The sequence below is a fragment of the Echinops telfairi genome, unplaced genomic scaffold (assembly GCF_000313985.2).
Source record: "Echinops telfairi isolate 266 unplaced genomic scaffold, ASM31398v2 ScPeMD7_1713;HRSCAF=2227, whole genome shotgun sequence".
NCBI lineage: Eukaryota > Metazoa > Chordata > Mammalia > Afrosoricida > Tenrecidae > Echinops > Echinops telfairi.
The window spans coordinates 9,389,781-9,406,177 of record NW_022105611.1 but is presented as its reverse complement, the minus strand read 5'-3'; the positions used below and the strand labels follow the sequence as shown (position 1 = coordinate 9,406,177).

The 16,397-nt window shown below is 39.1% G+C and overlaps 1 protein-coding gene across 17 annotated transcripts in view; it reads right to left on the bottom strand.

Annotated features, from left to right (window-relative positions):
• The window catches only part of DLG2 (discs large MAGUK scaffold protein 2), a 1,827,487-nt gene that overhangs the window by 788,218 nt on the left and 1,022,872 nt on the right, over nt 1–16,397 (bottom strand). For all 17 annotated transcript variants that reach the window (XM_045293139.1, XM_045293148.1, XM_045293133.1 and 14 more), the window contains one exon: nt 6,792–6,845. In XM_045293139.1, the coding sequence (XP_045149074.1) occupies nt 6,792–6,845 (54 nt within the window). The remainder of the gene's footprint in view (nt 1–6,791; nt 6,846–16,397) is intronic.

The following is a 16,397-nucleotide window of genomic DNA, read 5'->3' as shown; positions in this document are numbered from 1 at the left end:
ATGAGGGCAATGAATGTACAAATGTGCTTTACACAATTGATGTATGTATGGATTGTGATAAGAGTTGTATGAGCCCCTGATAAAATGATTAAAAAAACACAAAAAATTACTACCACTCTACTACATCAGGATCTGGCTTTTAAGAAGATCCCAAGGTAATCCATAACCATATTAGAATTTAAAAAGCATGCTTGTGCTCCACCTCTTTCCCTTTTGTACGAAGTAACAGAAATCAAGAGTAAAGTGATGTACTGATGGTGACAGATGCCAAATACGTTCAGATTAGCCAGATTTGCCCACAGGATGAATATTGGTAGGCTACACCTATCTTGCTAAAATCTTTTCATTTCAGAGGCACAATTTAGTCAAAGTTCAGTTGTTTTCAGGCAGGTAGCTTTTTTTTTTTTTAACTTTTGGATAATACTACACTCATAATAGATAAAAATATCGGTGCCAGCTCCACACCCAAATATTTGTTCATCCCATTTCAGTAATACAGTAACTTCCTCTTCAGAGGGTCTTTACCCTCAGTATCCTACTACAGGAATCAATCAGAAGTACCATCTAAACCTTGCTAAATGGTACATCTTAGTCTCAAGCCCATTTCTGGCTCCCAAATCAATCCTACTAAAAATTCAATGGTGTCCCTGTATCCTTAACACATATCATACTTTATCTTCTATTTTCCCTTATCTCACATTACCGTCTCTACTAATATCATCAACCTTTTCTGGGGTCATTTTCGTCCCTTGGACCACTCTCCTGTTCTGTGCCCTAAAATTGCTGTTGTTAATTTTGTTAGGTATCACCAAGTCCATTCTCACCCATAGGGACCCCATGCCCAACAGAACAAAACGCTGCCTGGTCCTGCATCCTCCTCACAATCGTACCCGTGCTTGAGCTCATTGTTGCAGCCACTGTGTGAAGTCATCTCATTGGGCCTTCCTCTCTTTTGATGCCCCTCTACTCTACCAAGCTTAAGGTCCTTCTAAAATCATAGCTATGTCCATATCTAAGGGAAGTTAAACATTTCCTTAGTAGTATAACTATAATATGATTGTTTTCAAATAAATTTTACATGGATGAATATCTTGGGAGTCAAACTCAGCCCCCTTTCACATTTATTGTACCATAACCCTTCTCCTCTCTACCTTACTTTTGTAGAAGGTCTCCAGGGTCCAGTCCTAGAACTCATCGGTCACATCCTCTCCCTATTATTTCTGCCTCTCGAAGGTTCAGATGGCAAATTGTTTCCTAAAAATGTAAAGCTGTTTTTCGACAAATACTTGCTAGATGCTTTTCATTTCTCAATATTTTCTCTTAGGACTTTTTAATATTATAGACATCCACCATCAAAACCCATTGAACCAAGACTCTTTGAAAGTTAAACCATTTATTAGCATTGGTCTGTTAATATTATCAAAGTACATAATACCTTTTTTCCCCATACATCGGGGTCTGTAGAGATCATTAGGGCTTGAGGTGGTAAACTCCTATTTTGAGCTTGGCCATTAGACATATGCTGACCAATGGAAAGTTAGCTGATGTGATGTGAGAAGGCATCTTGATTGTACTTGTGTAGTGGGTTTGTTCTCTAGTGCTGGGGTTATTACAATGAGAATAACACACTGTACATAGACACTGTCCTACCACTTTGTGCCCCAGAATGAAACTTGTGAAGTATTGGTGCTTCAACCCATTGGATAATGTGCCATCTGAGTCAGCTGGTCTAAGGTGGCCCTGAAGCAATGGCCCAATAAATGTTCGTTGTTACATCACTGGTTTTTTTATTGTTGATTACACACCAAAAATTAACTGTTCACTGGAGTTTCTAGTCCAAGCTCTGCCGCATACTAGTTGAACTAGGATACTGGTATCTGCAAAATGGGTGCTGTGTTTATATGAATTGAACTTTATGTTCCATAGTGAGATTTAAAGTTTGTTATTCCTGAATGTACCCATGCCCCTATTGACAATGCTTTTTTTTTTTTTAACCCTGAATGTAATTGAACTATGAAGTGAATGCCAGAGGCCAATGGAGAAAAAGGTTTTCTAGAATTTATTGGATTGATTTTATTTTTCTAAGGTAGAAAGGAAAAGATTTGTTTGGATGGGGTCAGGAAAGAACTCTGAAAGTGTCCTGTAAGAAGCTGCCTATCTATAAAGGAGGGACACCATGTCAGTGGGCCGTAGTGTAACCGAAGGGCAGCATGCTAGCTTTTCGCTACGTCAGCTTTCAGGAAGCTGGTCTTCGAGCTCATTAGCAAGCTCTGCTCGCGCTGACTCATGGTGAAGCTGAGTCAAAATGGACTCCATGGCAGTATGTTTGGTTTTGGTATATTTTACTCTGACCTTTTAAAGGCCATAAAATTTACAATACTTGGCATATGACAAATGGCACAGTGTTTAAAGCATTTAGCTTCTAACCAAAAAAGCTGGCAGGTCAAACCCATGAGTGACTCCAGGGGAGAAAGAGCTGGCAGTCTCTCATGAAGATTCATAGCCTTGGATCCTCTGGGGGTAATTTCAGTCCATCCTTCAGGTTCACTGGGGCAACATCAACTTGGGGCAAGTGCTTAATTATCTTGGTTTGGCCTAATATTCAACATATGAGGGGCCTTCAAATTCCGTTATTTTAATTCCAGTTTTCCATGCATTTTTGAAGCCCCCTGGATAAAAAGATTTGACTTAACACTTGAAACTGGAAAACACTAATATGGGGAAATAGGGAGTTTTTTTTTGTTTGTTTGTTTCTTGAGTTCGTTTCCCTTCTCCTTGGGTCACTGCTAATCATCATACAGAGAATTCCTTCTTGGTATAAGAGACTGCAGAATGTCCCACATCTTCTCCCAATCCTGAAAGGTCAACACACCATATAAGACTGAGTTTATTTAGGGCATTTACAGGAAAGGACCTGTGAATCCTTCATTTAAGGCAGTTACCTTAAGACCTCAAATGTCCCTTAAATTACTTTGTAAACAGATGGGACATCCTGGTAACCATCTTTTGTACTTTTATTACATTTAAACATTCTCTTTGATCCACAGATTTCCTCTATTTAATCACATTTTCATGTATGCCAAGAAACCATTCCTGTAAGGACTTATATTTTAAAAGTCAAATTGCTAATCAGTAAAAAAAGTAATAGTAATAATACATTTACTCGTAATGAAATTATTTATTGAGGCGATTTTAATATATAAGCTAAAAGTTGTCATTTAGGTAATGCTTTGAAAGAAGGAAATGTTCCGATGTAATATGACTACAATGCCCTGGGGAACTCTGAAATTGTTTTTTCATTAAATAGAGCTGAAATTATGCTAACTGGAACATAAGAAGGAAAAGAGAAAACAAAGTATAGAACACTGGGGAATGAGAAAATAGACTGTAAAAGGAACAGTGATTTGCTCAAGGTTACCCAGTGAGTCAGGAACCAAAGGGAGACTTGATCCTATGCCAAGACTCAAAACAGATCTACATTAATGGCTAAATTATGAATCTGCCATTTCTAAAATATAATATATTCATGTTTCTTCTATGTGGTAAAATATATTCATATTTGCCACCTCTACCCAAGGGTCTAGAGCATGTAGTTTATTAAGTATTTTTAAAATTTTATTGATTAAATAAAACAAGAAATCACTGCCAACCAAAAGCTAAGCATGATGATTTCATAATTTCATACATAATGATATTTGACTCCAACAATGAGCTCTGATGTCAGTATTACAATTTGTGTTATATAGATGAGTTTAGTCTCAGACAAGTTTGATGACCTGTTCAAGGACACACTGTCAACGCACGGGGGAGCAACTCATTCACCAGACCAAGCTACTTAGAAAACCCTAAAGCTCCCAACTCTTAAGGAAGTGTAAGGATGGCTGAATCAAGTACAATCAGCTAAAGATTTAAAAAAAACTTTAAGTTTTCAAAGCACACAAAATCAGATATAAAACTGACATTTGGCAGAAAGGGGGCAATTTGATGAATTTGTGATTTGATGCTCATTTTGTAACTGATTAATAGGCATGCCCAGTGATTAATTCTCTGCAGAATTCTTAGGTCCTATTGGCAATTCATTTGTGCACGAAGGCAGCTAGCAGGGAAGACATGGGTGCTATGAATAAATGCCCTTTTAATAATATAGACCTACCACAAAGAAGCAGTCATTACTTTAAAAATCAAGCCTGCGTGCACCGTGTCACTCCTTCAAAGTACTACTCATCAGCTTGGCTAACAGCTACCATAAAGGGATTTGTTTGGCTAGCAGAATTACTTTAGTAATTGGCTAGTAATTCTGCTAGCCAAACATATATGTATATGTTTGTATATATGTATATATATATAAAGTAATTCTGCTACATATGTATATGTATGTATATAGGTATATGTCTCTCTATATTTTCTTCTCTAAAACTTCTGAAACCTGTATGACAAGTTGTCTCCTACCCAAACCCAAATATGAGGCTTCAAAACATTCATAGAAACATGGAACTAAAAGATAATGCTATTTTCCCATGAAGTTTTTGAAGCTTCCTTGTGTATCAGAAGAATAAGTAAGCGACTCCAGTTCTAGGATAAGAGGCAGAAAAGCAGGGAACAAAGAAATAAACATGTGTCAATATGATACCAGAATCAAAAGCACTGCTGTCAGTCCAAAGTCAACTCATTGCAAGGCTCTGGGACAGAGTAGAACTGCTTCATGAGGTTTCCACGGCTGTCAGTCTGTACGGAAACATACGATCACAGTTTTTTCCTTGAGAGCGGCTGGTAGGTTTTAATCAACAACCTCTGGGGAAGAGCCCAATGCCTTAACCATTGCGCCAACAAGGCTCATTGGGCAACATTATAGGCAATTGAATCCCAGAGGCAGATGGGTTCAGATCTTTCCTCTGCTTTTTTACTGTGAGACCTTAGAAAATGACTTAAAAAATATTTTCCATGTATATAAATAGAAATATTAACTATATCAATCTCAGGATGGTGTGAGTTAATATTTGTTAAGTGCTTGAATATAGTCAGTCACACAGCAACCCCAACATAAATGCTGAATAAGCAAAACAAGCCAGAAGAGTCAGAAATGGAATAGTTGCTACTATCTACCTATGGTTATGAGCTGGGCTGCTAACAGCAAGGTCTGTGGTTCAAAACCACTAGCTGCTCCAGGGTAGAAAGACTAAGTTGTCTACTCCCATAAAGATTCACTGTCTTCAAAACCACAGAGCAGTTCTACTCTGTCCTATATGGTCATTATCAGTTAGCATCGACTCAGCGGCAGTGAGTATAGTTTTCTTTTTCTCACAAGCTTTGAGTGCATTGAATTGCATTCTTTACTTCTACATAGCCTCTCACTTCCCATAGCCGGAACACTGATTCTTCTCTGTAAAGTTAGCCCCCTTTCTTGGTTGGCCCACATTGCTCTTGTTCAGAAAAAATTTAAGAAGCTCTAATTCAGGAGTTTAAGTGATTCAATATTAAGTCAAGCTTGTTGTTATTCTCGTCTTGGCCTTGTGTCCCACTTTTAGTCACTTGTTCCTGTAATCAAGTCCCAAGAACATGTACTCCTGTTCTGGCAGCCTATTCCCCTGTGGCTGAGAGATCTTGTTTGCAAACCTGCTCAGGACCTTCAGTTTCTTAGAAGCACACAGCTCTGGATGGGCAACCTATGGACTAGACACATTTCATCTGACACACTGTGTTTGAACTTTCTTTTTGCAAGCTAGTTGCCTGCATTTAACAAAGAGTGAAATGTTAGCTAAAACACCCATTTGGGTCTGAAACACTGGGCAATCTGCAATCTGAAAACACCAGGTCCCATTCCTCCAAGACAACAACTCACCAGACACAAGTGTCAGCTGTCCATTAGAGGGTCTTCTCGACTCCCAAGCCTCGTGCCACCTGCTTCACTAGTTTCTGTGAATGGTGAGCCCCTTACAAGCATTTTCGGTTGTGACCTCACAGTGGGCTGACAAGGAGCCTTTGTACCAGGCATTGCTCTGTGTGGTTCACTTCTATGAGTGCACTGGAGCAGAGTCCAGGAACCTGGATGTTCTGCAGTCCCACTCTGTGCTTCAATGCCCCTGGGCACGAGCTATAATGGTCACATCGCCCAAAGCCCCATCCATTACTCATTAGTTCAGATCTACTCACAAAGATTTGTTAATCGCCCCCCCCCCATAATGACAACCATTCCATCACATGGGTCGAGTCCATAATTCCAATCTGCCCCACCTAGAACTTGGGTCATCAGACCAGATCCGCAGGCTCTACGGACCTGCTCATACTAGCATCTCATGAGCTCCAAGTTGTAACAAACACATAAATAGCACCACAGAGTCAGACTGTACTCTTGCCAACATTTTTGCTCGAATTCTACTTAAACCACTATCAAAACCAACAAATATTTATCCATCATTTATGTTCTCACCACTGCTATAGAAATTGATCTGAGTTTTGCGGAAGCCCTGATGAGTCTGTCCATCTGTGCCATAAGGAAGTTCTTTCTTCTCAATGAATCAGCAGGAAATTCACATGATTGGAACAGAAAGATCTTTGTTTTGTTTATTTTTCACATGATAAGCTTTTATGAAACAATGAGTGAAAGGGAATTATTTGCATGACTAAGCAGAGATTTAGCAAATGTCTAAAGAAAACTCAGAACACCCATTTTATATGTCATTCCTAAGACTATCTGGACCCAGGGAAACACATATATCTAGAGAACTTTAAATATCAACAGATGAAATGATATCATAGGTTTTAAAGAAAAGATTCATAGAAGTGTTACTTACATAAGGAATCGTGTCCAGCGTATCTGTGTTGACGATTATAGGAGCAGGACTGGCCTGAAAGAAGAAGCAGGGGAAAATGTAAAACACGATCTGTTGCAAGCCAGGATCTGCTAGCTCTTTCACAGAGAACTCAACTGGCATCCTTGTAGCCCTACTATCCAGACTCCAAATGAAATGGTTCCGAGCGTTCTGTGCTGCCCATTCAGAATATTTGTCTGCTACATTTGTTCACATAATGAAATGAAATACGTTAAGCAACAAGACTTACAATGACGTTCCTCTTAAATTTCATTCCAGAGTGTAGGAGGTGTAGATGTGTGATGTGTAGGAAGCAAGGATTTCTAATAAATAGGGTGAAAGTTAAATTTTTAAATCTTTCTTTATAAAGCAGTAAGGGCTTTGCTAAAGAATTTTGATTTCTCTCTAAAGGAAGCAAAATAAAACCTCAACTGGTATTTATAGCTCTTCTCTTTAAAATTCCCTTTGAGAGCAGGTTATGTTCAATGCAAAATAGAAGAGTTTACTTAGTGGCAATTTAAATATACATTTCCTATTATGCATGTTGCATCATATCTTTGCTTAGTAATTTACATGCTTGCTGATTACATACATTGGCAATCTTCAGGTAGAAAATTAGTCAGAGGTAGCAGAAAATAAAATTGGGTAAATGAAACTTTCTTCTAAAAAATATCTTGTACACAACTATAATCATTCATTTAAAAATGGAATAGGAATCTGAGTATGATCAGTATAGGGCTACTATAAGTCAAGTCATTAGAAAATAAGAGATTACAATTTCTATTTGCACCAACCAATCTGACTTCATGAATATTGAGTAGACCTATCTTTATTTTTCAGTTTCTAGAATTTTCCCAGCAACTTTCCCTTCATCCCCCAAAGGGTCTTAAATCTCCTTCCTAAATTAGAGATTTCACTTAGATAGAGGAAATACTCTCATCATGATTAATCAAAAGCTGTCCTCTACAACACAGTGGTTTTGGCAAGTGCTCAACTTTTGGGACATTTCATTAGCTGTGCCCTTTAGAGTTAACAGAGTTAACAGCTTTCTAATGCCCATCTGTGCCTATCGACTCCAAATCAAATGTTTAAACAAATGGCACTCTAGCAGATTCTATAAAACAAAAATTCCATTTTTAACCAAAAATGAATGATGACTGTAATCCTGGTTGACATATCTACATGGTGGGTCAACTCTGTGTTCAAGGTATATTCAGAAAACCATACAAACACACACAGTGAGAGAGAGGAAGAGAGAAAAACAACAAAATAACAAGAAAATGCTGCTGAAAAATACATGAAATTTGACATCTGAAGGCCTACATTCAAGTTAGGCTCAAAAAAGGATTGATTTATGATTGGGGTAATTCAGCAACTTCCTGATGGGTGGCTTGGAGACAAGTTACTATGCATTTGAATCATTTTCCTCACTTTAACCTGTTGAATGGGAATGATACTCAATATCTTCCTAAAAGGTGGTTTGAAGATTAGATGAACCGATATAAACCTGGTAGCATAGTAGATTACCCATTGGAATGTGAACTACAAGGTAAGCAGTTTGAAACCACCAGATGTTCCATAGGAGAAAAATGAGGCGTTCTACTCTGATAAAGACCGAGTTTTGGAGCTTGTAAATTTCTACACTTATTTATAAACATAATTCTAGATATTATTAAGGGGCATCTTGAAACAGGGGTTAGTGTAAGGTTATTGTTGGATAGTTGTGAACCGTTTGTTCCCAAAGAGTACTGAATGCCAATGTCACTGGCTACAATTGCATTCAAGAAGCCCGCGTGATTGTTTTAAATACATTTTACTAATGTATAATTTCAGGCATTAGGCAAATCTGCTGTACAGGACCTCTTCATAGGATTGAAAAGCAAGAATGTAAGAGAACTAAGGTGCGCCTGATCCAAGCCACGGTATTTTCAATTGCCTCATATGCACGTGGAAATCGGACACTGAATATGAAGACCAAAGGAGAACTGAGGCATTTGAATTGTGGTACTAGAGAAAATACTGAAAGTACTACATGCTGCTGAAAGAACAAACCCATCTGTCTTGGAAGAAGTATGGCCAGAGTAGTTCTTAGAGGCAAGGATGGCGAGTCACTCTCCATCTTACAGACTTTGGACATTTTGTGAGGAGAGATCAGTCTCTTAAGAAAGACATGAAGCGAGGTAAAGTGCAGGACAGTGCAAAAGAGGAAGGCCCTGCATGAGATGAAACGAAGATGGGTTACAAAAATGGGCTCAAGCACACCAACAATTTTGAAGCTGGTACAGGAACTGGAAGTGTTCAGTTCTATTACACACAGTCTCTGTGGGTTGGAAGTGACTTGATGGCACCTAACAATTATAATAGATATAAATCTATTCATCTAATTTCTATAAAATCATAATGATGAGGTCTAACTATCAATATTGTTATACAATAGATTAGAAAACAGAGGCATAAGGAAAATGTGAGCTGAAATTTGGACATTCATTTTTCTAATTCCAAAATCACTTTTCTCCACACTAAGTAGCTCCAGGTCCTAGGATCGAGATGACTCATCGCAAAGGAAGAGTCCCTAGCTCAGTAATGATAATGAGATTCCTACGCTGAAGCATCAGACAAAACCCAGACAAAACAAAGACTACCCAGAAAATGAGACACACTGCTGCCTCTGGATTGTGAATGTCAGACATTGAAAATGATTTTGTGAGGCTTTATTTTATTTTGAACAATGTCTCTCTATGATGTAATTTTTAAAATTATTTTATTAGGATATAATCCAGGCATCATTCCTTTCAATAGTTTAGTCATACCAAGCAGTATTGTACAATCACTACCACATTCATTTTCAAAATATTTTCTTCCTTCTTGGACCCCTTGACATGAACTCATTACTCGCCCTCCCCTGTCCTACCCTCCAAGAATCCTTGCTCTAGTTATTGCTTCTGTAGCTTCACCCGACCTGGGTGTCACGTAGACCGATACGTAACATAGGCAAGAGCACTGCCAATAACAAAAATTACAACAAAGATAAGCCCCAATTTTGGGGAAAACATTTAAAACCAGATAAAGCTTAAAGTGGAATCAAAAGGGAATTCCAATTCTAAGGTTTTAACCATTCAAGTCAGAGTTAGCAATAAAAGCTATTGTAATTATGCCTATAATCCTCTGTTTTAATGCTACTGAAAACTTTTGAGTGTTACACCAAATAGTTGTATTTTATCCTACAGTATAGCTAGTATAGCTTCAATCAATAAACACATTGGTTTGATTCAGGGAGCTCATCAATCTTCTGATTTCCATTTTATAAATTATAATGATTTATTTTGGGAATAAGTTTTATATGTAAGTTAAATATATTTCCTGTATAATGTCATTTATCACTTTTCTATGTAGTGTTGATATTTCCCATTTCATATATGTAACTTTGATCTTGCCAATCAGTCTCTGTTTTTAAAATGGCAAAGATATATATTTCTCTAGAATTCTCCACAGCACACGAGTACACAGAAAGAGATCAATAAACACACAGTACCTGTTAACTACCAATAACTCACTGCCACCGAGTCCATTCTGACTCATAGTGACCCTATAGGACAGGGTAGAACTGCCCCTGTGAGTTTCTGAGACAAACTCTTTATTTGAGTCTTTTTCCTGTCTATCGACTAAATGTAGTTATAAAGTACAGATGATGGTATAAAGAAAAGTAATACATTTTTAGTCTTTGTAGGACAATTCTAAGATAATTAAAATCTGTTTGGTTATTAACAAGGCTGTTACTAGTTTTCCAGGACCACCTTTTATTTTTTAACCAGTCATTATCATTAACTAAATCTGCTTTTATGGAATAGTAATTTTTTAATCAATTTATTGGGGCTCATTTCATCACAATACAATTCATCACAATACATAGATCAATTGTGTAAAGCACATCTATACATTTGTTGCCCTCATTATTCCCAAAATTCGCTTTCCTCTTGGGTTCCCGGAATCAGCTCATTTTCCTTTTTTCCCCTCCCCTCCCTTCCTCCTCCCCTTTCCCCCATACACCCTTGATAATTTATAAATTATTATTGTATCTTATATTACACTGCCCGGCGTTTCCCTTCACCCACCCCTCTGCTGCCCGTCCCCCAGAGAGGAGGTTATATGTAGCTCCCTGTAATCAATTCCCCCTTTCTACACCCCCTTTCCCTTCTGGTATCGCATTTCATAAATGCAAGATGTGGAGGCTGAGAATCTTGAAGTATAATCTATGTAATATGCAAATCCTTTTGTTTCTTCTCAGTGCTAAGAAAATTCCCGGAAGCCGTAATTAATAGCTATACTCTAAAAGTCCCTGAAAAGGAAAGAACAAGGAGAGTGTGTGGATTATAGATCGGGTAAGTACGCACGCGCATGCATGTACATTGATGCGGGCCGCTCCTAGGCGGAGTGCTGAGGAGATGCCGTGGGCAGGGGAGCTGGAACCACCTGCTGCCCCGCTGTGCGGCTTCTCAAGGCTCTTTCAAGATCTCCTCTTCCTTTTGTGCAGGACTCGCCCAGCTCTCTTTCGGCTTCTTCCAAAGAAAACGCAAACCACTCACTTGATTCGGACACATCAACTAGCTAGGAAAGGGTTCAAGTGAGCCTGTGGGTTTCTGAGACCACAGATCTTTATAGGAGTAGAAAGTCATATCATTCTCTTGTGGAGAGGCTCTTGGTTTCGAACTGCTGACCTTACAATTAGCAGCCCAACACATAATCCACTATACCCGAATCTTTAGGTCCTCCACAGAAGAGCTCTCGGTGGAAAATCAAAAGCCATCGTAGAATCAAGAAGCCGTTCAGTAGAAGCCCAAGGATGGCCCACAGGGTGCTTGTCTGGCCAGTTATTCATCTCACCAGAGTTCAGCCTGGGCCCCGTTTCTTTGACCACTTTTGCAATCATAAGAAACCCTGCCTAGTTTTATCACGTTTGATTTCTGAATCTTAAATAGTTTCCCTGATACTTTGATGGCGTCCACCGTGCCGCTCTTCTATATGCCCCCAATTCCTGCTAGCCACGCCCTCCTTTTCCATAGGAGATACAATTCCGGTGCTGTCTGGTGAACGTTGGACTACTAACCTCAAAGTACATGATTCAAATCCACCAGCTGTTCTTTGGGAAAGTCATTTAGAGCCTTAGCAACCACACATAGGTTGCTGTCAATCACAATAGCAGTGTCTGGTGTGGGTGTTCGGTGTGACAGTCCACACTCGTGACTCACAGACTCTACACCTCACCTGTCATTGCTCCTCAGCCTGGGTGAGTGGAGCCTTTCATGTTCTACCCATATATAAGCTATCCAGGTACCCAGTCTCTGGAGTTGAATAATGGTTTGAAAAGTGGAAGATACATTCAAGATGTCTATCACCATTAATTTGAAGATTTGTAATGTATGTGAACCCCCTTCTAATCAGGAGTTTCAAAGTGGGTCTTCATGTAAAGAATTCTAGATACTGAAATGGAAACCAAATTCTCATGGCTGGTCTGAACTATAACATGTAAAAAGTTTGCAACAATATCAGAGAATACTAATAAATGCAAATGATTAAACTGGGTTTTTCATGAAGTCCAGTCCCATTACTGTCCTTGGGTTCATCGGACAGCTATTCAGTCAGCAATGGTGATTATGCTAGTAAGAGGTTAGCTTCTGTTGCTTGCTACCAACAGAATTTAAACAATGACTTTTAAAAATGCACAAAACGAGTTCATTGATTGTGACTATGTGGTTGTTCCTGATGTTTTTAAAGTGCCCCATCAGAGTTAGACCTTTGACATAAGTGGGCGGCTGGTCACCAGGCAAGGTGCAGTGAGGAATTCTCCTCCAGGAAGGCGCTGGCAGGGGAGGTTCTGAAGCCAGTAGTCCAAAGAACACACTCTGGGAAAATTAGGTTTGACCAGCATAGGTTAACCAGAGATAGAGAGGTAAACATAAATAAAACTGAACCCATACCTTTAACTAAACTTTTGATAGACAGAGAAATCTAGGCAGTCAAGTGACATAGATACAGCCAGAATTAAGCAGTAACACGAACTAGGCTATGAGTTCTATGGGTTTTTTTAATCATATGGAAGACATAAAAGTAAAAGGAGGTGGTTGTTGGTAGACCAAATTAAGTAAGTAAAATAAAGTGTACAACAAACAAATGTATCAGGTGCTTTAGAGCCTGTGGTTTAGCTCAGCCTTAAAAGGGGAAGCTAGAGTAAAAGCCCCCGCTTTTTCCGACAGAGCAGCTGGTAGTTTTGAACTGCTGGCCTCCCAGATGATAACCCAGCTCATAACTGCTACCCCACCAGGCCTCCTTTAGAGCACACCAAAACAAATACGATGAGCGAAAAAAAATATGAGAGAAATGCAAAATAGAAAGAATAGGAAAAATAAATATGATGATGGAAGGAGAACAATGAGGTACCATTTCAACCTCCCATCAGATCGAAGGTAAGGATTGGAGCATTAAGTACTCAATGGGGTATGACAACGTTCGAACTCCCACCCCCACAACCTATAATAAGCATTTGGGAAAATAAAGAATGGAGGGCTTATGAGGGCCAGCTTCTGTCTTGATGTCCTGAATTTCACTTCCGTTTACATCAGAATACCAGTGCTCCTTCCTCCCTCAGTCCTGAAAATCTATTTGACTGGAGCTTCATATTCCTAAGTGTTAGCTGGCTCATATTCCTGTTAAAGGATTGGTGGACTCTTTTAAGGCCTCAAAGGTCATCACCACTACCTGAAATATCCTGGTACCATGACACAGTTCCATCTAGATCCCCTTGTATACGAATTTTGGGCTTGCTAATCAATGCAGGCATTAAACAAAATTTCTTCTTATAAATTAATGCATTTACTCAGAATCCTATGAAATGGTACTGTTGGTCTCATTATACAGGTGATAAATCCAAAGCTCAAGTGTTAAGTAATTTCCCAAATTTTACTCTAGGTAATAGGATATCATCTGAAGGCCATGTCTTCAAACCCAGCCGTTCTGGTTTCAGAGGACACAATCTTGGCAGTCACATTCTCCTGATTCTTAAGATAGAATCCAAATTACAAGATAGATTTGTGCTAAAAGGTTTACCACCGGACAACAATTCAGGAGCCAGTCCAAATTACTTCTCTCCACCTTGATCTGGCTGGTACTAGAATCTTCCTCTTTTGCTCTGGCCCAGTTACTGGGGCTCCAATATATCCTGTAACCAGGCCTGTGGGAGGCAGGACGTAGGAGAAAGCCAGCTGGTAACACAGACACACCCAGGGCAACTTAGTCATGGGTTCGTTCAGACAATGTTTGCTACATGACTGACTGAAGACACACTTATGGTCAAGGTCAGAGAGAGCATGAACAAATAGAAAAAAGAATGTACACTAGAAATTTAAAACTGAAGCTAAAGCAATACATATTATATAGTCCTCTACTCCCACCTTAAAAATAGGAAGATAGAGACAGTAAAAGAAAGGGACATGACCCAGTCCTCACAATTAGTTAGTATTAATTAGAATTGAGAATAGGCAATAATAGTAAACAAGAATAAAACAGAAAGCATTTAAGTAATCATATGTTCCAAGGATCATGATATGTACTTACAATAACAATTAGATTTCATTCTGACAACACGCTAAGGAAAGCATTATTGTTCCCAAAATTTTAAAAAAGGAAGAGAGAGCAGGAGAAAAAGAAGGGAACGATGGGAAGACCCAAGAGAACAAGAAAGAAGGGGAGAGCAAGATGAAGGCGGGCGGGCCGGCTGACTCAAAGAAGCTGACGCTTGCTTGCCTACAAGGTCGCTAGTCTGACAGGTGCCACATCCAGGTTTCAAATCCCTGTTAACCATCATTTTCTCTTGATTTCCTCTTACGAGCTTTTTTCAGGCTACCAACAGGAAAAGGCAGTTTATTTTCCACTCTGAGAGTTACTCGTTTTTCCTCTACAGTCTGAAGATAATTTTTCACTGTACTGACTCAGATTCAATTCCCCAACTCTCAGAGGATTTTCTAGGTTCTTTAATCTCTTTCAAACCCCACTTATAAAATGGGACAATGCTATTTTCCAGTTAACCTATTTCTGAAGATAATGCATATGAAGCAAGAGTAAAGTACTCTATTGGTGTAAGGTTATTTTATTTATTACTGTGGTTATTTTTTGCTTCCTAGATTTTCTTCTCATTTTCGTGCTCCCTTTCCACAAAACTGACCAGGTGGGACAGTTTGAGACAGCTCAGTGCTCAGTCATTACCACGAGGAGCACAAAGCAGTCTTGGGCTGAAGTCAGGTTTGCCACTGCTCTGCATCGACAAAAAGCCCTTCCTGCACAGGCAGGGTAATGAAGCAACAATAGAGTGGGCAATTTAACAGGTTAAATTTCTGAGGCCTTGGCTACTTCCTGGATGAGACAGGATGTCTCAAGGGAACAACTTTGTAGGAAGCCAAAACCTTGGTCCATCTCCTAAACACTTAAAATGCAAAGGTGTCTACCTACTTAGCTTACCACCAGCCTTGCTCAGAAATCAGGGAGAAAAAATTTGCAAATTTATGTTTCTCTTTGCAATTGATTTAACTTGCCTCAACTCTCTCCATCATGTTTTCTGACTTTACGAATAAGAGAACGGACACAGAGCCCTTCAGTCCCTGGTCCAGGGCCATGCAGCTCATCATACAGAAGGGTCCTGAGTCAAATCTACTCTGGCCATCTCACTTGCAAATGGGTAACTCTTAAGCACTGCGGACATTTTGCTTTTGGTCCTTGTCAAGATTGGAGAGTGCCAGGTAATCTGTTGGAGCCACCAGGTTCCCCCATGAATTAAGAATGTCTCCTCTGTTACTTCTTAAAAATACAAAGTAGTATAATACTCTGCAGAAAATAATAGTAATAAAATAATAATAATAATATCTAATAAGTAATAAAAGACCTTAGTTAGTCTGCGTTGGTCATATATTTTTCCTAGCACAGAAAACAATGGTTGTCCTGGGGAATAAAACACAGCAGAAACCAAGAAACTAAAGGAGCTTTTCTTGCTAAATGTGATTTACAGTCAATCTGACTTGGAACAAGAGATTTAAATTGCTTGAATTGTTACTTATGAGACTCTTCAGCCCTCTGTTCTATAAATTACTATGTACTTCTTTGCATTTACCATAAAGCCTACAATAAATGACTCAACCAAATTAGATCAACAGCTCAAGACTGAAGTCAAAATTAATCTCTATATTGACCAAAAATATCATACTCTTTATTTTTGAAGTGTGCTCACAGACTCCGCAGAACAGATCCCGTCTATTCTGACTCGATGCAACGCTCTAGGACAGAGAACGGCCTCAGAGAATTCCCAGGGCTGTGAAGTAGGAGACTCTACAGAAGTCTACGACAACCTCTTTCTTCTATGTTCGACCTGAGAGTTGAGGTAACGATGGGGCTTTTTGTGGGACCTTCTGAGAACATTTGCATACATAAAGCAGTTAGGTTTGCGTAAGTTAGATGCTGACTCATAGTGACCCTAGAGGAGAGAGGAGAGATGTCCCTATGGATTTCCGAGACTTGTAATTCTTTATGGGAGTAAAAAGCCCTGTC